At 37.6% G+C, this 22792-nt stretch overlaps 1 protein-coding gene across 1 annotated transcript; it reads left to right on the plus strand.

The window, feature by feature from the left end:
* Positions 1 to 4948: 4948 nt before the first annotated feature.
* Positions 4949 to 13536, plus strand: LOC149922424 (calcium homeostasis modulator protein-like). The gene is made up of 6 exons (XM_090162829.1): positions 4949 to 5244; positions 7491 to 7656; positions 8274 to 8407; positions 8555 to 8658; positions 11963 to 12292; positions 13220 to 13536. The coding sequence occupies exons 1-6, from the start codon at positions 5031 to 5033 to the stop codon at positions 13406 to 13408; spliced, it is 1137 nt and encodes a 378-aa protein (XP_090018955.1). The 5' UTR covers positions 4949 to 5030; the 3' UTR covers positions 13409 to 13536.
* The last annotated feature ends 9256 nt before the right edge of the window (positions 13537 to 22792 follow it).

Raw genomic sequence — 22792 nt, forward strand, 5'->3', positions numbered from 1 at the left:
TTAGCTACGAAGGAAATAAAACTATTCATTGAGAATTGCCATAGGTAAAATTTAATTGTTGACTCCAGAAATTAATTTCATTAAACAAAACAAGAAATGGCGCAAAGGCCGTGAAAAGGTTATACACTCAAATACATAACAAATTAACCCGTAGGGTTAAAGTCAAAGGCATTTAAAAATGGTAACTTGACCAAAATACTAGAATAGAATAATTATTAAAACAACACAATCAATGTTCTACGCCCGAAAGCAATTGAAAGTTTTTTGGGAGCCGTATTATCGGCTTATAACCCGATTACACACCGCTAACCAGCGGCGGCGATCGGAAAACATTTCGGTGGGGGCACGGGCCATTATTTTTTTATCCAAAAATTCATATACTTAAAACCTAAGCAAGAAAATGTACAGCTCTAAATTTTTATCTTTAGAAAAAATAGCTGTGTACATGGCTAGATAATTAAGCCTTTCTTGGCCACATGCTTTACGAAGGTATTTTAGCTAAAATAGGGTACACGACGACGCGATTTTCTGTTTGGACGAATCTATAGAAATTAATTTTACGGTTGTATCATCTTAATGCTACTCGCATCTGCAATCTCAAAATAACTTCGGTAAAAAGACTGAATTCGGACCCAAATAAAGGCAGTGAGATTATAAATTTTTCTTTGGTTGCTATTTTTCCTCAATTTTATTTCAGTGGGGGCTCTGCCCTCGTTTGGATTTCCCTGTGGGGAATGATCGCCGTCATTGCCGCTAACCATAGTTTGTGGTTAACGCGGAAGTAGCGACGAATCGCCATTATGAGTTAAAATTATACTCAAGTGAAATTAAAGGCAGCGTCCAACGAGGTAGTCCGTCGAGATGGAGGATCGCTGGCTCCGGTTATCGCGGACCGCACATAGTTAGAGATGGCGTCGAGGAACCGCTACCGAGAAGCACCGGTGAACACTTCTAGTTTTCGTTCTGTTATCGTTCTCTAAATCACTGATTTCTGGTTTTAATCAAAAGGGGGCCGTGACCTATTTCATCCGGGTCGGATATAGTGTCACTTGGACCCAATAACCTCTTGGCGTCCATATTTGAATTGCCCAATAGGCCGAGGTGGGATGTGCCAAGTCTAATGACCAAGGGGACACTTAGTCTTGATTACCCCCAGGTGCGTCAGAGGTCGGGACACTTTCGCTGGAAGTCGGTAAGGCCCGCACACCTCGCGCAAGATCCAAGGTCAGAGACCATAAATAAAAATAAATAACCACTTTAATTTTGACACATTCAATTTTTAAAAGTAATATAACAAAAAAATACTTTAACATGAAAGCATCGATACCGATGCACACATTACTGGTTTTATGGCAATAGTTCTTTTTATAAAATAACCTTGGCCATCTTGTTGAAATGTTGTCTCCCCGCTTCAGCTGTGGATCCATTTTCTCTCCCACTAAAGAGTTTATGAACTCATTCTTAGGCATTGGCTGAACTATTCCAGGGCAACATTTCAACAAGTTGGACAAGCGTAAAGACATTTTATAAAATCAACTAACCTAAGGAACTTTATGGGACTAACATTTGAGAACGGGCGGCTTATGACAATACCTCAAAAGAGAAACAGGGAAAGGACTATCGGACTAACGACAAAAACGGGGTCGGGGAACAGAGACTATGCGCACTAGTCTTCTAAACCAATTTAGGGACGACTCTGCTACAGTGCCTGGGGGCACCTTCGTGGAGGCCAATTGAGAATATAACAATCGTCAGAGCGAACGGCCAGCATTCAAACTCAGGAAAGATATTTTAAACGAAACTTAAGGGGGGAGAAGCGTGAGAGGGATAATTGTTACTAAGAAAACTTAACGAAAGAGCAATATATTCCAAAACTTAATATTTGGACATTACACTTTGTACAATTTATAGAGCCTTTTTTTAAAAGAAAAGTCGCGGCATCAACCCCGAGTGAAAAACATACTGCATATTACCAAAAATAAATTATCAATTTTCAAGAAAAATACTTCACATTTTCGGAAATATAAGTTTAACACCTGGATTAATTTCTTGATCTACGTCAAAAATACTTAAAGGCCGAGAACAGAGATTCCATTTTCTCGTGTGCGAATTTAGACCCCCGCAAAATTGAGTGGCAGCGTCGACAGCTTGACCGACGGCTCTGACTGTTTTTGAATAGAATATATACAATGAGCATCAAAAATAGGTAAGCTACAATACATGGAATTGTCCAGGCGGTCACTCAAGCTGTTAGAGCCGAGGGGTCGGACACTTGCCATTATTTTGTACGGGATTTCGGGATTTCGTAGAGATTTTGGCAATTTTATCATTATTTTTGAAGTGATTTTGGGATTTCAATGTTAATTTACCATAGAGAGAGTTAAAAGATTTTGCGATTTTAGAAAGAGTGTACGGGATTTTGGTAAATGTCCGACCCCTCGGTCAGAGCTATCACTTAAGTTGTCAGAGATGTCAATCAGTTGTCACTCGTGAAAAAATTAAGTACAGGATAAGGTGGGTGGAAATTCGCTCTGGTCTCGGTCTTCAAAGCACTAAAACAATCAAAGCTCTACCAAATACAATAACAATGAATTCCCTACGTCACTTAATTCTTAAGTTGGGTATTAATTACACCTAATTAACTATAAAGTCAAAAATTAGCAAAATTATATTAAGCACTAAAGGCTAGTTTGATTTACACAGGAAAATTTATTTTTAAAGAGAAAAAGTAAATACTGAGAAGTTTGACTCGAATTAGAAAGATTAATATTTCAATGAGGTTATTAAAATATTTTTAGATAAAAGGGGGCGCTGCACAGCATTAGGGGATTAAATCAGTCTTAAGTTTTATATGCCACTCGCGCGCACGGCACAGCGCGAGCAATAAATAAAACAAATCGGGGCACGATGTCCGGAGCGGTTTCAATAAACGCGAAGGCAGATTCCGTTCCCTACTGTTGTACAGTGCCCCTTTTATCTCAAAACATTTCAAGAACGTCAATGAGGCTTTTGAAATGTTTTGAACTTACAGTTGTTAGTTTCCACTAGAGCGCTTCCAAATGTATTTTCTTTACGCGCGTAAAAACCGAGGTAAAAACGTTTGTACGTGCCGAAATTGTGCTAGAGGAAACTAAGCCTTAAGCCCCATTTTCATGCTCGCTGGTAGCGGGTAAAAATCGACAAAATCCGCTTCCGCTACACACTTTTTCAGTTTCCGCGTCGATCTGTTTCAAACAGATATTTTAGCTTTATTTTCACGCTTGCGAGTGGCGGAAGCGAATTTTGACGATTTTTACCCGCTACCAGCGAGCATGAAAATGGGGCTTTAAGCTGGTTTTCCACTTGCGCGCGCAACGACGCGTTTCTCAGCTTTGAAACGTTCAAACGTTTTTACGCGCGTAAAGAAAATAACATTATGACGCGCGCTTTAAATATGCGTTATTGCTAACGAAATATTTCGCGCTCGCTGCACTCGCGAATTCATCTGGTTGTGTTATAACCCGTCCCCCCCTTAGACTTTCTATATCTACGTGCTTAGAAGTAGGATACTTATCTTTAAGATAAGATATTCTTCTGGTAAGACGCAGGGATATTTTGGTGTTTTTTAGGCGACATCGTACGCCGAGAAAGCGTAACTAACAGGGTTGTTCAAAATGCATTTTGGAAATTTGAAAGTGAATTAGAAAAAGTATTTTGCATTTTACATTTTGCATTTTGAGTTTTTAGGAAACTATTTTGCATTTTACATTTTGTGGGTTTGATATGTGGAAAAACATTTTCAAAATGTTTTTACTCTGGTACCATCATCGCAGCTCTTGTAGAGAAAGTTTGTCTGCTATTTATAACCAAGTAATCATAAATGGCGATATTCATAGTTACTCACTTACTCAGAAGCAGACGAACTTTCGTACAGTGCCAACAGCTTTATTTCCCACGCTGGCTGCGAGGATGGTTTTGAAATCTTCACGTAATTATTAATTACTAATTAATAATTAATAATTAATTAATTAATTGCAAACTAACTGTGCATTTATAAAAACATTTTGTATTTTTATTTTGAGCTGCAAAAACCATTTAATGTTTTACATTTGGCATTTAGAAAAAACCATTTTCAAAATGCATTCTGTATTTTGCATTTTGAGTTATGGAGGAAGTATTGTGCATTTTACATTTTGCATTTTGAGTTAATGAGGAAGTATTTTGCATTTTGCATTTTGAAAGAAAAAGGCATTTTGAACAACCTCCAGTAACTACTCTTTAGACCCTCAATAAGTGTTTTAATAAAATCCGGCTATGTTGTTTTTCCCCCCGACAAAAATTGTCCCCTCAGTCTTTGTTGGGAGTTCAGTTCAGTACGTTCCAGTTCTAAAACCGTCGGCGCGACTCGAATAAATGTACGTCAACAAGCTGGCAAACATGCTTCCTGAAAAATCAATAAAAACCAAAGACTACCGACAGTTACATGTCCCTTCCTAGAGTATACCACCTCCTAGGCAGTTCTTTGATGGGTTTTTTATAAAAACACCTATAGAATATTTAGTAGTTTATAGTGGACATAGTCGAACGCAATTTCAGCAAATGTCTACGCCTTTTTACATAGTAGCAAAACTGACACGAAATAAAATAGGCTTTTTACCCAAAAACTAACGGCTTTTAAAAGGTCCATAAATTTTTTAAATATACCCTATAAATCAGTAGATAAAAAAGCTTTCATGGAATAAGTTAAATTTATTCCGAAAGTAATCTTCTATTAACCTTCAATAAATCTTCAACGCAGGTACGCCGTATTTGTTTTATATCGCTCTAATTCTCAAGTAGAACTTTCGTACACATACAAAACCGAAGCATGCCAAAGATAGGCTAGAAACTGATAAAACATCTTTCGCAATACAATAAATGGAACGCAATGATAAGAGCTACCTGTTACAGTTTTCTTACCCGCGAATCAGAAAGGAGTAATAGCGCTTCCCAAATTGAAGTACTCTTTCTGAAATATGAAGCTAAGACTTACTAGTATTGGTCTTTGAGAAATGGCCGCGTTTCCCGTCGACGCTCTCAACAAAATTACCGGGACAGTGAGAGACCACGAAGTTAGTTTCGTTAATGGCGTCGTCGTGGTTGTGACTTTGAGCGGCGAAGAGGTGTTCCGCAAAGTGGCCTTCCTTTGTCCTTGTACCAAACCCTCCAGCGAACAATACGGAGCCAGTTTCATTTGGGGACCATCAACCGTGCTTTTCATTTTTGGTAAAGTATCATCATTACCAGAAGTGTATCATGGACTACTGTTACATGGAGCTCGGAGCGTCGACGTTTATTTTTCTCATGTAAAGGCTGGTTTTCACTAGGGCAAAAACGCCACAACGGTGAGAATCGACGCAAAAATATTGCATTAGGCCTAACGGGGATTTTTTGCGTCGACGTTCACCGCTGTGGCGTTTTTGCCCAAGTGAAAACCAGCCTTTACCGCACGAACGTCGACGTTCGGAGAGTTACGTCGACTTAACGAAAACTACCTCGAACCGTCGATTTAACGCCTGACGTCGACGTTCGGCGCTGCGTGTAACCTCTTTACGACGACGTTTCCTTGGCCAGTAGGCTTTTCTCCTACTATCCGACTATTTTATATCAGTTTTGATTTAAAAAGTTGTTTTTATTTATACGAATTTCACTAATAATTACTAATATTATTCTTGTCACTATTAATTACTATTATTACTGTTTTCACAGTTATTTAACTAATACATTACTTTTTAAATTATAACGGTGCATTAAAGTTTAACTTTTCTACTATTTTACAATATATCGGTTAAAATATTTTTTTTTGTTAACACGCGTAACTATAATTTAATGGTTTATTCCATAATTAAATATAAATAGCATGTATCCTACCCAATAAACCCGTTTCGGGAAAAACCTTCTAAAGCATTTTCTCGAACGTCGACAATGTAAAAATTATGTAACCGCTCCCCTTTTTTGAACGTCGACGTTCGCGAAAGACGACCTTCCTTTCGTCGACGTTCCGTCCCCCATGTAACCGTAGTCCATGTATAATTTAATATATGATAATAATGTTATTCACTTGGAACATGCTCCTTCCCAGGGTCCCGCTGGTTTTATAAAAATACGTTTCTAAAGAAAAATACATTACATAGTGCCTTACTAAAAATATTTCATCGGGAAAATTATATAAATAAATATCCCTACGCATTTTAATTTCTACTTTCTACATCGCTTAGCGCAGTAATACACGTTTTAAATTTTGAGACGTGATCGGCCGTGATTCGGTGTATGCTTCTGCGATTTGGCGATAAAATAGCTTTATACTTCTCTCTTAACACATTATATATTTTTGTCATTACGCAAATAACGAAATCAATAATTTTTCATAATCGATTCACTAGTTAAAGTAGGATCAATTATGGCCGCAATAATTATTGTTATAAATTCAGCTACGCTGGCCGAACTTGATTTTATTTTGATCTTACGTAACGATGTCATAGCTTTATTTGAAAATCCATACCTCTACTTGGAATGATTATAGAGGCAGATTTCCGTCTCGATGTGGCTAACGGTTTTTTTGATGTAACAATGGGTACGTTCAGCAGCACTCATCGAACTTACCGATTAGTAATCGCTGACATCGGTTTCCTACTGTACGATTTTTTGTGTTTCCGGTTTTGACGTCACGATGGTCATCGGTTACTCACTGAAGAGCCGGTTTTTCCGACGACTGACGTAAAACTACTATAAATTCAACGCCATTTTAAAAAAACACCGATGACTGAATAAAAGCGTTCAGCAACTTACGACGTCATTATGACGAAAAAGCTCATCGGTGGAAAATATAAATCCATCGGGTTTTTTTTTCGTTGACTGTTACTGAACGTACCCCATGTTAGCTTTTTAAACAACTGCGTGAGAGGGGAGCGCGCGCAAAAGGGGATTTTTTCTCGTAGGCGGGGTCAATACCGTCAGAGTTATTTTACCATACGCGATACGACAGGATAACCATTCCAAGTTGAGGTATGGATTCCGGCTTTATTATAATAGTTTTGACACGCGCGGTTTTCACGCGCTCGTAATAAAGTTAAAGTTGTGACGTAGTAGCTACATTTAAACAAGAAGGCCACGTTTATTTATAAAAACACCTATTATATTATTATTATTATAAGTTTACGAGAATTTCGTCGCTTGAAAAATATGGACCGAAACAGCGCTTTGTTTTGGAGCACGAATCTCTGTCCTTCGGATAAAGTAATTAGCAGAAAATCTATATCCAGGGTGGCAATAGTGTGTCGAACCATCATAGCTTTAAAAATTGTAATTAAAGAGGCCAGGAATGTGTTTTTAAACCTAGTGGTTTTATTATCTTTTACATCGCTTTACTCTCGTCAATCTGTTTCGAACGCGCAATTACTTCCTAGAAAAGAGATGAACCGAAAACCCGTTTTGTGTTGCGAGAAATTAATTAGTGGCTGTTCTTTGCTTAGGGTTGGTGATAAACAACGTTACGTGGAGGCTTCTTCAAGGTTGTTGGTACCGTTCTAAGAAGACGAGTCATGGAATTAAGAGAGCTTGCGTCGTATGCACGACTTTAGTTGCCAGGGCTTTGGTCGCTCCATCTGCCTGGATTTTCATCTCATTTCTCGATGGGAGGTCTGTAATAGACGCTTCAATCAAACCATTTCTCGAAGCGACCCCCTTCGTCAGGCCCGGACTGGCCCGAGCGGCTACCCGGTGATCGCCAGTCAGATCGGGGCCAACTCAAATTGGGGCCAAAGAGGAAAAAATTTGGCATTCATGAGAAATGGGGTCAACACGATTGCATAGCCGGTGGGGTCACCTACTAGCCAGTCCGGCCCTGCCCTTCGTAGCCAAGTTGATATCACTAACAAAATGTTTTCGGTTGGTATATTCGCCTGGCTAGCCAAAGGAACCAACTAAAATCATACTGAAGCCAAACTAAGGTTCGATTACTTCACAAACGCAATTTGTTTTCTTTATTCTGGTTATAATTTTCCTAAATAAAATGACGAGCATTCACGCGAAAAAACTTGGGTAGCCTTAACACAATTTTTTCGCCGCTTGCCATCAACAAAACATTTTTTCGTTTTTAAAACCAACCCTTACAAGGACCATAGAAAGAAAAGGTTGCACGTCCAGGATATATGTATTTATACTTCGTAGCGAATCACTGAATGGGTTTTATTGAAGCGTCTACTCAATTCAATGCCGAAATCCAAATAATTAACACGCGATGTTTTCCTGTTTAGCTATTATATGTGCATGGAATCGTCCAGTCCTTGCATTCCAGTAACGAATAGCACTGAAAATCGACGGCTTATTGCGGAGTCCCAAGTGATTGCCTGGACGTTTCTGGTTTTTGTCGTTGTAATAGCCCTCTGTGGTAGGTAGGTATTGACATTTAAAAGACTTATTCGTTGCCATGGTGATTGAACCAACAGTCAACAGACTCTCACATTCACCGTGGTTACTAAGCTGCCACAAAAATAATGAAAAACAGATGTAAGAACGTAATCGGTGCTCCCTGTAGTGTTGGTGGCAGCGAGGTGTTTCGATAAGTTCACCTACGTTCAAAATAAGTATATCGAAGCGTACCAAGAACTGGAACAAGTCGAATTTGACCAAGAAATTAGAGTAAGTATAATGAATAAAGCGACTTTTCAACGGGTGTAAGACGTCACTAAGCCCACAACCCCCGATGCGTTAAGTAAATTTAGAAGTTTCATTTAAATCAAGGCATACCTCTGCGTATTGTTCCATACCAGAGTGACTGAGAAAAATCATATCACCTCGGGCAGGAATCGAACCTACGACCTTTGGGTTACCGTCTAAACGCCACTACCATTGGACTACCGAGGCCACGAACAATCAGGCCTCGGACATCCAATTTAAGAATGACTCGATCTGGTTCACATTTTTGACGGGATACATTTAACCCGTTGTTGACGGTGCCGTAGCATTTTACGTCAACTAATTATAACATGACCTTGATAGCCTGTAGTCATAACATTGATAATTTATTTTTATTATTACGCAGGAATTAATATAATTAGAAGTTTCATTTAAATCAAGGAATACCTCTGCGTATTGTTCCATACCAGAGTGACTGAGAAATATCATATCACCTCGGGCAGGAATCGAACCTACGACCTTTGGGTTACCGTCCCAACGCCACTACCATTGGATTGGTGATATGATTTTTCTCAGTCACTCTGGTATGGAACAATACGCAGAGGTATTCCTTGATTTAAATGAAACTTCTAATTATATTAATTCCTGCGTAATAATAAAAATAAATTATCAGCGTTAAGTATATCTCGCACATTAAAGTAAAATATTTAAAAAAATTTCAATCCCTCGGTACATTACCGAAATAAGCGCACGATACCAACCCGGAAATTATATTTACCATAAAGTATCCCTTTTCAATCATTCTGTCTACAAGGAACGATTGTCGATTACTCTCATACATTAATAGCCCAGTTAGTATTAACAACATAAGAGCCACTTTACCACAAGAAAATCCACAACATTGCTTCCTCAATCATTCTCTTCATTAGGAACAATTTTTCAATCTGCACACTAAAACATTATCGACATAAGAGTACCTTTATCATAGAGAAAAACCTATTACATCGCTTTCACTATTACCCTGTCCATTACTAAAGTACTGATTACAAAAAATATAGCGCTAATCAACCACAACATTTCAATGAAACTAATAGAGTTGAAATGCCATCAGAGATAAGAGTCGCTAATTCGAAATCACTGCTTTGCGTAATCAATAGAGTTTTTTCACTTCCTGCCTGAACTCCAAAAAAAAAAAAATAATGCCATAGTTACTAGGGTAACCAATTATAGATAGAGCCCAGTTTTTCGGATGTATTGTGCCGGAATTGTCTTTGAGAATCGTTAACCTTTTTCGGGTGATGGTTTTGAGTAATAGTCTACCACAACTTAAAAAAGTGTGGTTGCCATTTTTAATGCCCTTAATTTTTAAAATTACTATATTCTTTCCGGGCTCAGACGTACTGACGATGTCTGGCATGTTGGTTTTGGTGGTATGGGAAGCCATTCGCGTTTCCCTACCTTATTTCAAAAACCATGTATCTCAAAAACTTTGGATTTTAGTAAAAAATAATTTAAATTTAAAAAAGGATGAGATTCTCGTTTCGCTAGCTTATTTCCAATACCAGCTATCTCAACAAAATTCGGTTTGAGTATTTTCTTCTGTATGTAGTATCTCTCATATTTACATATCTCAAAACGAGATTTGTAAATAATGCAATACCCGCGATACCCTTTTGGGCATTTGATTTCTCATACCGCTGAGGCGGAAAATATAATCGAAACGTCGATAAACCGGTGATAAAATATCTCTCGAAAGCGGTATACCTTTTTGGCCTCTCAAGGGGTATTTAATTAGGGCCTTTGATTTCTCAGCAACCACTGAGTCTGAATTTTCTGAAAGTATAAATTAAACGTCGATTAATCGGTTGAGAAAATCTCTTTCAATCTCTATACCTTTTGGGCCCCTCAAGGGCTATTAAATTTGGGCCTTTGATTTCTCAGCAACCACTGAGGTTTAAAATTTAAATTAAACATCGATTAATCGGATGAGAAAATCTCTTTCGATCTCTATACCTTTTGGGCCCATCAAAGGCTATTGAATTTGGGCCTTTGATTTCTCAAAAACCTCTGAGGCGGAAAATATAAATTAAACGTCGATAAATCGGGTTATAAAATCTCTCTCTATAGTAATACCCGTTTGGGCCCTGGGGAGAGGGGCTGGGGCAATCGATTTGGGGTTAGATATCTCTGAAGCCTTTCAGGCGTAAAATATAAATGCTACATTAATAGATACGAAATGAAAAGTATTCACTATCACAAATTTAATTTGGGCCAATAGCTCAAAGATATTTGGTCATTAAATATATTTCTATGTCGATGTGGAACTAATATAACGGCTAACTCCACTGGTTTTTGATGATATTTTGACAGCGAAAGTTTACTATCGATTCAGCCTTTTACCCATTTCGGTTCGATAGTTCTGTAGAGTACGGAGAAATCACTAAAATAAATACTAAACAATGTTTTCTTCTATTGAGGCCATGTAATTTTCTATCGATTGACGCATCATTTATAATTTTAACCTTTACGATCGAGGAGCTGTTAATTCTACCAGGTACAGTGGGATTGTGTGTAAAAACGGTACAGAAATATTTGTCTTAAGCCCAGTTCACACTATACAATTAATTGGGCCACTTAATTGAAACCAACTAATTGTAAGCAAGAAAATTGTACAGTGTGAACAGAAAAAGTTGGAACGATGGTTACAATTTTTCTGTTCACACTATTCAATTTTCTTGCTTACAATTAGTTGGTTTCAATTAAGTGGCCCAATTAATTGTATAGTGTGAACTGGGCTTAACACTCTAAAATGTATAGGGATATACATTTTTTGTTGACTTTTGTTTTGGGTGTCCCGATCGAGAGATTATACAAATATTTTTCGAAAGAGTTCAAAACGTTTACACGCTAACCTTTATAGGGTTGGAGTCTCCCGCTGTGATAGAGAGATCAAAGAGCTTTGATCTCCCGCTGTGATCGAGAGATCAAAGAGCTTTGATCTCCCGCTGTGATCGAGAGATCAAAGAGCTCTGATCTCCCGCTGTGATCGAGAGATCAAAGAGCTTTGATCTCCCGCTGTGATCGAGAGATCAAAGAGCTTTGATCTCCCGCTGTGATCGAGAGATCAAAGAGCTTTGACAGCCGTCGACTTAGTAAATAAATATTATTTTGTATTTTGTCACCCAAAACTCTGACCCGTGTTCAGCTGTCAACGGAATGGGGGATTTATAGCCTCGTTAGTTAAGTCCCCTCCCCATCCCCGCTGACGGCGACCCTAAAAGAATACTCTGTTTATTTTTAAATACAGAACCGAGCTAAAAGGCTAGCTGAAAAAAATGTGGGAGAGTTTTTCGATAAGCCAAAACGAATGAAAAGTGACTGGGATGCAATTTCCGTCGCTCCGTCCTGCGACGTGGACTGGGTACCTGAACCACGCGCCAACAGCCAGAACAAAGGCTTTAGAAGGATGATTGGCGGCAACTTTGAAGAGCCCTTTTTCACTCCTTTGCATAAATGGGCCAACGAGGAGCGCCGCGAGAGACCCATGAGCGAAGACGAAAAGAAAGAAATGACTAATTTGCAAATGTCTCCGACCGCTCCAGGCTCATTTTTCCCGACATCATTTCCTCAGTCTTCGGTAAGCCAGTCGCGGGAGCGTATAAGATGTCTCTTACGAGATAAGTGTCCATTTACCTATTTGTACTTTCCCGAGTTTCCATGGAAACGCTGACTTTTCAAAGTATGTCTCCCAAGATATAAGTAAATATTCTTACACAGTGTAGTAGCTCTCTTTATAAATTCAGCTACGCTTGCCGAACTTGTTTTTATGTTGCTCTTACGTCACGATGTCATAACTTTATTAGAATAGTTTGGACACGCGCGGTTTGCACGAGCACGTGAAAGTTAAAGTAGTAGCAACATTCAAACAAGAAGGCCACGGTAATTTATAAAAACACCAATTGTTAAATTTCCCGTCGTTTGGCGAAAAAGTACCTGCAAAGATACATTGACACTTCTCTCGTAAGAGATATATTATAGACTTTTGTTAGAAAAACATTCATTTTAATACATTTTTTAATATTGGCTAAAAGAGGAGCTAGAAAAGAGGCTCAAAATTTAATTTGTATTCAAATCCTCGAAATATTTCAATATAATTTTCCGTCTTTATCTCTGACAGAAACCAAAAAAAGATTTCATATTTGGTTAGACATTTTTCATGTATCTGAATTCTTGGGGCTAGCTCCGCCTAGCGGGATACTTGGCCAAGCCGTTCGAGAGTTGCAATGCGGGAAGTTCACCCGTTTTATTGATTTATCATTGGCTGGTAGCGGGAGTAAAAATAAACGGTAGATAAGAGCCCGTAAAACAGATTTATTTTTTTTTCTTACGTATGCAAAATAATTTAAATCAGGAAAGGATATGACAGCTACGCGGTTTTATGTTGCTTACCTTTCGTTGTTTTTTTAACCACGTTTTCTCGAAAAAAGGGGTTGGATATGACAGCTACGCGGTTTTATGTTGCTTACCTTTCGTTGTTTTTTTAACCACGTTTTCTCGAAAAAAGGGGTTGGACGACCGTTACAGGATCACGTATGAAGAGGAACTCGAGATGGGCAGAAATAAACTACATCAGAGCCCATATTTTTTGGAAGGCGGGGACGAAGAGGGGGAAAAACTAATGCTGGCCGAGTCGCGATACGCGGATCCACCTTTGAATGTGACACCGACGGCATTAAGAGACATAAATAAGTAAAATCATAATTTCAAGAAATATTATTTAATTAGTAAAGAAGCTACTCCGAAATGTGTTTTATGACTTTACCTTTCTTTTTCTTGTATCAAATAGAATTTTAAAAATTAAAATTGGCAATCACGGAAGAATGATTCTAAGTATACACGTTTGGTTAAAATAAAACAAACAAGTGAGTTACGTGGACCCCAAATAATAGTTTCCCCTGAGCCAAGCTTTACGAACGCCACAAATAGTAGTATAAACTGATTAAAGTATGTAGGATAATTCCGTTTGCACACCACCTCCGTGAGGTAGGAATCTAGGCCCTTTTTTATTTAGCGAAGGCGGTGTCCCCCGTAGGCATAATCCTCCCTCACCGGTAATGAAATGGAGTTAGTGACCCGCTCCAAGTATTATCAGCCAGCTTTTTAAAAAAAGTTCTCTTTTCTAGGAGACGCCATGCTTTTTAGTGACTTTAGTGACCTGTATCTTATGAACAAATAAAATAAATGGTCGAGAAAAACCACTCGAAGTATTTTTGTGGGAAATATGGGGGTGACAATTTCCAAAATTACCCAGAGTGGTTGGGCTAAGGGATACAAAACAAACAGAATCGATTTCACCACGTTTATAGTGCAGCGTAAAAATTTTAGGGACTTAATTACGACCTTAAAACAAAACTTCAATACATGCTTAAATTATGCTACAGTTAAATTAATTTGCCCGGGTACTCGCTTAACGTCTATGATGGGGTTAGCGAGGGTCCTAAAATATTGAAATGGTATCTAAGGGTTTTACTTAAATTAGACTTAAATTAAAATTAAAGTTGTCTAGGGGTTTTATTTAGCGATATAAGAAATAAGCAAACGGATTAGAGATTACCAAAGAAATTAAGATATTTAATTTTAAACGAATTAATCCTAATCAACATTGAAACTAACTTAAAATTAATCCTGACCAAAACATATGAGCTAACTTAAAACAACACAGTATTGCATTCTGGCCAGTGCTAGCGATAATTATTGCGCGATTAAACAAATTAACATAATCAACCCGAAGAGCTGGCGTGAAGTTTTAATTACGATTGCCGTATTGGCGAAGAAGTTCGAAACGATACTTATGGCTTCGTATAGTCCATTTGATCTCGGCGTCCTTTGACCTTATTGAGGTCCCAAACGTAGTTGCGTCGAGAGGCCTGAGGTGCTGGTTCACTCATTGGAGACAGTTTTGCATAGCAAGTTATTTCACCGACATTGATTCATTTCTATCAAAACGCGTGGATACTTTTTCGACCCGAGAACTAGAAAGACTTGTCCTTAACAAGGAGACCGGTGGTCACCAACTCGTTCACATCTAGATCCACGGACTTCTCTCTCCTTTTTGGCGGGAACCGGGTCTTTTTATGACCTTTCCTTTGACGTCATCACGTCCGTCGCGCATAAGTCGTTTTTCCTAATTCTCGAGGTACTTAACCTTGGGGTAACATGAATTTTCACCAAGGGAAAAGTGACGCTGGGCTTCCGTTTTGCTATGGCAACCGAAAATGTTTTTGACAACTTAAAATGAAAGAAATCTACATTTAAAAAAGCATGGAATTTTCTGGGTTTCAATGACTTTGATAAGTAAAGGAAAATTTGCCAAATTTTACCTAAATAGGCTATTGTTAAATATTTTTTTTGAAATCGACAAAAATTGCGTAAAAAGACCAAATTTGGGTAAAATGACTTAAAATATTTAAAATTGGATAAAATCGTGTTAAACCAACCAATATCGTCTAAAATGGGGTAAAATGATAAAATTAAGTAAAACACCCCAAAATTAATAAAATTGAATAAAATCGTGTTAAACCAACCAATATCGTCTAAAATGGGGTAAAATGATAAAATTAAGTAAAACACCCCAAAATTAATAAAATTGAATAAAATCGTGTTAAACCAACCAATATCGTCTAAAATGGGGTAAAATGATAAAATTAAGTAAAACACCCCAAAATTAATAAAATTGAATAAAATCGTGTTAAACCAACCAATATCGTCTAAAATGGGGTAAAATGATAAAATTAAGTAAAACACCCCAAAATTAATAAAATTGAATAAAATTGTGTTAAACCATGGGCCAATAAAAGCAGGACATGACTCTCTAATCACCATGCGGCCACTAAGAGAAACAGCCGAGCTACTAGAGGACCCTACCGGACAAAACAACCCACGTAACACCTTTTTCGGGGAGGGGGAAGGGTTAAGGAGGCAGTTTTTAAAAGTGCAATGGCGACAAAGAATGAAGGTCTGAAGGATGAAGGAAAATAATTTTTAGGATTTGAAAGTGAGTTTAATAAAGTATTATTTTATTTTTATAGTTTGGTTGAACTATTTAAGTTATTATAACATTATCCCTATGTGTATAGAATATTTAAATTAGATGATTGTATATAGTAGCGGCGCCAGCAATAGGTCGGGGTAGGCCTGGACCTACTTGAAATTTTGGTAGGGGCCTCCAAAATTCGTCTTAAGGGGCCTCCAAAATTTAATATGTGGGTCTCCAAATTATTTAATATAAAAAATTCTGTAATTTGTTTGCGAAATAATTTATTTATTTATTAATTTTCCAATATTCAATGCGAGTGATTCGCTTAACGACACTGCTGTTTTTATTCCTTTTAAAGGTACGAGTAACGTTTCTGCGACAGTAGTTTATTTTTTAGTTTTCATTTTTCGCGAGCGCTACTATATCGAAATTGTATCTTTAATTTTATCTTTACAAATTAATGGTTCTTAAACTTACTTTACTTACAAGGAGACGACCCGAGGTGTTACACACCGATTTTGTTCAAACTCGGGGGATGGGTAGACCTTCATGTAACTTGAAAAATCCTAAAGGGAATTTATTCAATGGGCAACGGTTTTACTATGGCAACGAAAAATGTTTTGACAACATAAAATGGAAATTTTCCCATTGAAAACAACATGGGATTTGAACCGATTCCAAGGGTACCCCTGTGAAAGATTTTAAAAAATTTAAAAGTTTTAAAATACCAAAATTATAAAAAAAATTTAAAAATTGACGAAAAAAATCAAAATTGATCACATATTGATCAATTTGAACCAAATGGGTGAAAATGAACCGATATGGCTTTAATAGGAAAAATTTCAATTTTATGTTGTCAAAAACATTTTTCGTTGCCATGGCAAAACCGTTGCCCATTGAATAAAATCCCTATAGGATTTTTCAAGTTACATGAAGGTCTACCAATCCCCCGAGTTTGAACCAAATCGGTGTGTAACACCTCGGGTCGTCTCCTTGTTAGTGTACCAACGTACATTCAATATCGTAAAGTTGTAAGTTCTGATGTAAGGGATGTACATGGGAAGTACCGAAGGAATGAATGTAAATTGATAGACTGGAATTCAGTGGTAGAAAGAGGCAAATAAACACTCATTTGTTAAGTGTTATCGGTACACAAAAAAGGATCAACACACTCATATTTTAGTAATGTTTAAATTCATAATTAACTCTAATGTTTTCTTCGCGAAAACATTTTACCCAAAAATTCCACCACTTGCTTCTAAAAAATTAAATAATCCACGTGGACGGATTTGAAAAAATTGTGGTGGGGGGGCCTCCATAAATTTCGTGGGCCCTCCAAATGGTTGGCCTACCTCCCCAAAAATCCTGGCGCCGCTACTGATTGTATGGGGATTAACGCTGGCTGTGATATTTTGAATGATATGAACTCATCTGATCAACACCTAGCAGCAGTCTGTGATAATATTTTCAATGATGATTCTTACTCTAAGTTTAAGAATTAAATGGTAAAATTTAGTTTTCAGTGTGGTTATTGTTAATAACATTGTATTCAAATTATTAGTGAAAATACTCCACCAAAATCAAAAAGACAAAAACCAGAGACAAATATTTGCAAAGCGCCAAGCGACAAATTACTGCCGCCATTTCTATTTTTCAGCTACTCTCAGATGGCGCAGCCGTAGCTTAAAAAAAATGTTACGGGTTCCGTTTCAGCCCCCTTTTCAACCCCCCCATTCAGATAGGTCCTCGTTTCTCGAGAGAAATGGTAGCGTCGTACGCGAGGTAAATCGAGAGTCATTTCCTGGATGACTATCTTTTATTGGCCCATGGTTAAACCAACTAATATCGGCTAAAATTAGGTAAAATGATAAAATTTGGGTAAAATAATCAAAATTCGTCCAATTGACAAAAATTGGGTAAAATGGTGTTAAAACAACTAATATTCGCTACAATTGGGTAAAATGATAAAATTTTGGGTAAAAAGTCAAAATTTGGGTAACACAGTCCAAAAACGTGGCTAAAAATGATTAAAATTGAATAAAATGAACGAAATTTAGTTAAACAACCGAAATTTGGGTGAAATAAATGAAATTGACTAGAATCGTGTTGAATTAATTGTATTGACTAAAATTAACGAAATTGGATAAAAAGAGCATTATTTACTTAAAATAAACAAGTTTCTACTTCAATCGTCTTAAATCTATTGAAATTGACTTAAAAAAATCTGTAAAACTACCAAAAGTTATGATGACCAAAAGTGGATAAACTGAAGAAAGCCTACAAAATAAGGTAACGTTTTCCATAATATTGTTCGTTAATTACAACTTGCAAGCTCCCTCTCTAGAGAGTCAAATGTCAAATTAAATAACCTTGTTAAAATTTGGTAAAACATTCTATAAAGCCTGGGTTCGGCTACTGGAAAAACTGCGACATCATCTTAATCTCTAAAATGAATTTGACTGAAGTTTTGAGCTCATTTCAAATTCCCGGTCATTTTAGCGGCTTTAGACCCTTTTTCGAATTATCTGACTTTTTCAGGAATTCGAGATCGTGTACAAACGTTCAAAATAGGCTAATAAACGTGACAAATGGGATAATATAGATTGGAAGTATTAAACACGACCATCATTGATAATATTCGATCCTAAGTTATCAGCAGCGGTCCTGTTTTCAGCTTTCGTGATGAAATGCTCTCCATGTTCCATCTTTAACTTCTTTCATGGGTTTTAAGGGTATCCTTAGCATGCAGTCAACGTTTAAAAAATTAAAAAATATTAAATATCTCGCGCTGTTTCTCGCGTTTATGGCACGCGCTGGATTTTTTGTTGTTGTTTTAGAGCTAGAAGGTCTCGTGAAAAAGCGCGAGATTTTTTGTGCTTTTAATTTTTTCAAATGTCGTCTGCTTAGAATCCCTTAAAGGCCTAGGTTTTTTTCTGCCTGTCACCCTTTAAAATAACTTGCTTGAAAAGCAAATACCCTGGTGGTGGGCCAACATGTTCAGCGGTTGGCCTACCACAAGGGTATTTGCTTTTCAGGCAAGTTGATTTAAGGGGGAAGGCAGAAGCAAACCTAGGTCTTTAAGTGGACGGTCGGTCACTTTGTAAGTGGTGAATCCGTAGATTTTTTACAGTCAACCAAAACTGGTGAGCAAAGATGGCGCGGAAATACAGACGGAAATAACGGACAACTGTACAATTGAACGAAAAGAAGAAATACTAAAAATAATCGCTGCTAATCCAAATTGGAGTATAAAAACACTTCAATCAAAAGGGTGTAAAGAACTGAAGCATCCAATTTACAAAAAGCGATGGGAACAACAAGTTGCTTCCGGCGGAACAAAATACGAAACATTTTTGTATATTGGCAAGGTTACGCTGGAACGATTTGAAGAAGCAAGAAATTAATATAAATGTATTCGTGACTTGAATTTACAAAGATGGGCAAATCCAAGCTTCGCGCACTTTTAAGGACCCAAATTTCAAATTTAACGCAAGCCGTCACTGGGTTAAAAATTTCAAATTAAGACACGGAATTTCAAGTCGAAAGGTGACTACTCTCATTAACAAAAGAGGAATAATAGATATCAGCGCAATTTCTGATTCTGCGAAAGAGTTTCAAACCAAAATCAAAGAAATGGTACCGAAATACAACCCAGGTAATATCGTCAACACTGTTCAAGGCCAATTTTTTTACGAACTTACCTCGAGTCGCACTCTCACCCACAAAGGAGAAAAGGTGACGCTTGGATATGCTAGATCTCCCACAAATCTTGTCTCACACACTCTTACACCTCCCAGTATGTGATAAGTATGGAAGGGAAAATTGTGGGAGATGTGGTTGTGTGGTAATGGGCCAACTGCGCAGTTCTCAATACCGCATATGCAATTTCACGGTTTTCCATTAGCGCAGTTTTCATTTGCGCAGTATCCCATTTCCGCATTTTTCCATAAACGCGTTTTTCATTTGCGCTTTTTTCATATGCGCAGTTTTCCACTTGCGCAGATAGTTTTCATTTGCGCGGTTTATCATTTGCGCAGATAGTTTTCATTTGAGCCGTTTTTACATTTGAGCGGTTTATCATTTGCACAGGTTTTTCACTTGCACAGGTTTTTCACTTGCACAGGTTTTTCACTTGCACAGGTTTTTCATTTGCGCAGGTTTTTAAATTCCGCAGCTTCTCACGACTTAAATATTCTATGTTTAGACTTTTTACCCTGAAAGACGTTTTTTTCTGGCAGATCATTTTTAACATAACTTTGTTTACCATCCAATAGCGCTGCTGGTGTGTTTAACTGCCGGTCGCGCTGTAAATACCAATCATTTTAAAGTTTTTCTAAGTTGAAATATCGTTTGTTGATTCTGTGGAATTATTCGGTTCGGAATATATCTTCAGTCAAAGAGCAAACCGTAGCTTCTCAGAATTTGGGCTAAGATAAACATGTAATATCTGCAACGCTGACGGAATTATTCTGGCTCTCGCTATGAAAACGTTTTCTTTGTTTGTTAAAGAACACAGGCTTAGACAAGACTATTTTCTACCAGTTTAATCTTACTTTGACGTAGGTTCAGCTTAATAAGAAATTTTCGTTTTAAAATTAAACAATCTAAGCGCTGCCGCACAATATTGCTTAGTACCTGCCACCAAAAATGTCATTTTTTCAAAATATTTATATTTAAATTTAGTGCCTGCAACTAAAAATGACACCTTTTCCAAAATACTGCAATTTAATTTAAGTGCTTGCCACATAAAACACACCTTTTAATAACATTGCGTAATTCTTAGGGGTCAAAAAGGTTATTTAAGGGGAAAAAGTGTTTGGTTAGGTTAGGTTTCGTTATAATAACTTTGGTTGGGTTAATATCGGGTTGGACAATTCTTGATGCGTAAGGCTTGATACTGTCCTCTAGGTGGCGTTATAGACGGCCCATCGCTTTATTTAGTATGGGGTTGGGGTGGCGCCGTGCGCCCCCAGCGCTTGAGCGAAGTGAGTGCGCGGCACCGTCAGGTGCCAATATTTAGAATTCGTCAACTTGAAACTAAAGACGTTTTTCAGGCTACAATTCTGGAAGAAGTCAGTAAGCAAATGTTACACTACGATCCTAACCTAACAGCTGAGGAGCTACGAGTCGCTGTTTGACTGGCGATATATTTTCAACAAATGATGAAAATTTTTGGTATTTACAGCGCGACCGGATATTAAACATAGACCAACAGTGCAGCTGGATGGTAAACAAGGTGATGTTAAAAATATTCTGCCAGAAATTACCCTTTTTGTCAAGGCAAAAAGGCTTAGTAATGAATATTTAAATCATGAAAATCCTCGCAAATGGGAAATCTGCGCAAATGAAAAACCACGCAAACGGAAAACTGCGCTAACGGAAAAACCTTGCAAACTGGAAAAACCATTTGCGCAATTGACAAACTGCGCAACTGGGGAGTTGCACAAATGGCAATTCCGCAAATGGGAAACGCGCAAATGGAAAAGCGCGTAAACGGAAACTGCGCAGATGGGAAGTGCGGAAACGGGAAAACCGTGCAAACGGGAAAAACCGCGCAAATAGTAATTTGGGCAATTGACAAACTGCGCAAATGGAAAAGTGCGTAAACGGAAAGTGCGCAAATGGAAACTACGCAAATGAAAACTGCGCAACTGGACCCAAACCATTTGTGTACGTGTTTACAAGAACGATCAGGAAAATTAGGTCCAAATGTAAAGGAACATCTTTTTACGGCACCCAATGTCACGCTGACATGTAGCGTTTCGGGAAAATTGACGACGTCACACGTCGAGTATTTTCTCGATAACGTTTTATTGAAAATCATTAAATTAGACTCTTGGTCCGGGCACACCAAGCAGCCAATATTTTGACGAGCATTTTGGCGTAAATGAAAATCCGAAATGTGACCTTGAAATAATTCCGGAAAAGACTACTTCTATTTGCCAGCCTCTAGACACAACTTTCCATCGTCAACTCAAATATTTCACCAGGGAAATTTACACAACGGCTACTCTCGAGTTTTCAGATGAAAATCCCGTGGACGAAATAACAACAAGAATCAATATTATTCGGACGTGATCCATAACCAATTATCGCCGTCAACTTTCGAACCGATGATTAAATATTCCTGGTTCTCTTCTGGACTTTCGGACCAAAAACTACTATTTTACTCTGTGAAAAAGGCATGCTTCACTTTTCTCGTTACTGATTCACTTTCATGTAGGTGTCCTATTTGTTCTAAAATTCGCTTTGTTAAATGCGCTCACTGCCGACAAATTTTTTGTTTTTACTACGATTATCACATTAATTTTCAATGATTAAACGTCCTGTGTTATTGAACACGAATTCAAACCTTATCAGTAAAACAACATGTTAGGTTATTATTAATTTACTTATAACTTCACATTCTGAGCATTTTTCGTGAAAATGTAAAAATATAGAAACCAAAATTTTCTAATAGCACCTAGCGGTTAAAATTTAAATTTTCAAAAAACGTGAAAATATTTTTCGATTTAGATGCAATATTAGTAGAAAGTGTCCCCCGGCACGTATAATGTACAGTACAAATTACAACTTTCTCGAAAACATAGTTTTTGAAAAAAATCACTTTTTCGAGCTAAAAAAAAACACCCTGTATATTGATGTTTTAATTTTCATCAAATTTATTTATATAAATCGGAAAATTCGTCAAAGTGCTAATTTAATATTCCTGACTATTGAATTTGGTCGCTTTATCCAATTTAATTCGTTTTCGTAAGCTAATAATTTTCATTAGTTAAACTCTCCCATAGATCTAATGTATTCAGCGATTTCTACCACGACAAATTTAGGTTCGGTATAGAGTAATTCCGGTGTGACGTAGGCCTACGTTACCCATGCTATAAACTATAGATATTGTTAAAAGGTCAAACACCGATGAGTAAATAAGATAATTTCACCATCTAAATGGCTAGCTTTCTACGGCCTTTCCCTCTCTGGTTTATTTTCCTCTCTGGTGTAAAACGCGAGCGTAGGAGGATTCTACCGTGGCGTAAGAGAACGACGTTATTGCCGACGGTGAGAATCCTACCGTGGCGTTAGCAAACAGCGTGTTTGCGAACG

Source organism: Leiobunum rupestre, chromosome 11, assembly GCF_980474605.1.
Source record: "Leiobunum rupestre chromosome 11, qqLeiRupe1.1.hap1, whole genome shotgun sequence".
Lineage (NCBI taxonomy): Eukaryota > Metazoa > Arthropoda > Arachnida > Opiliones > Sclerosomatidae > Leiobunum > Leiobunum rupestre.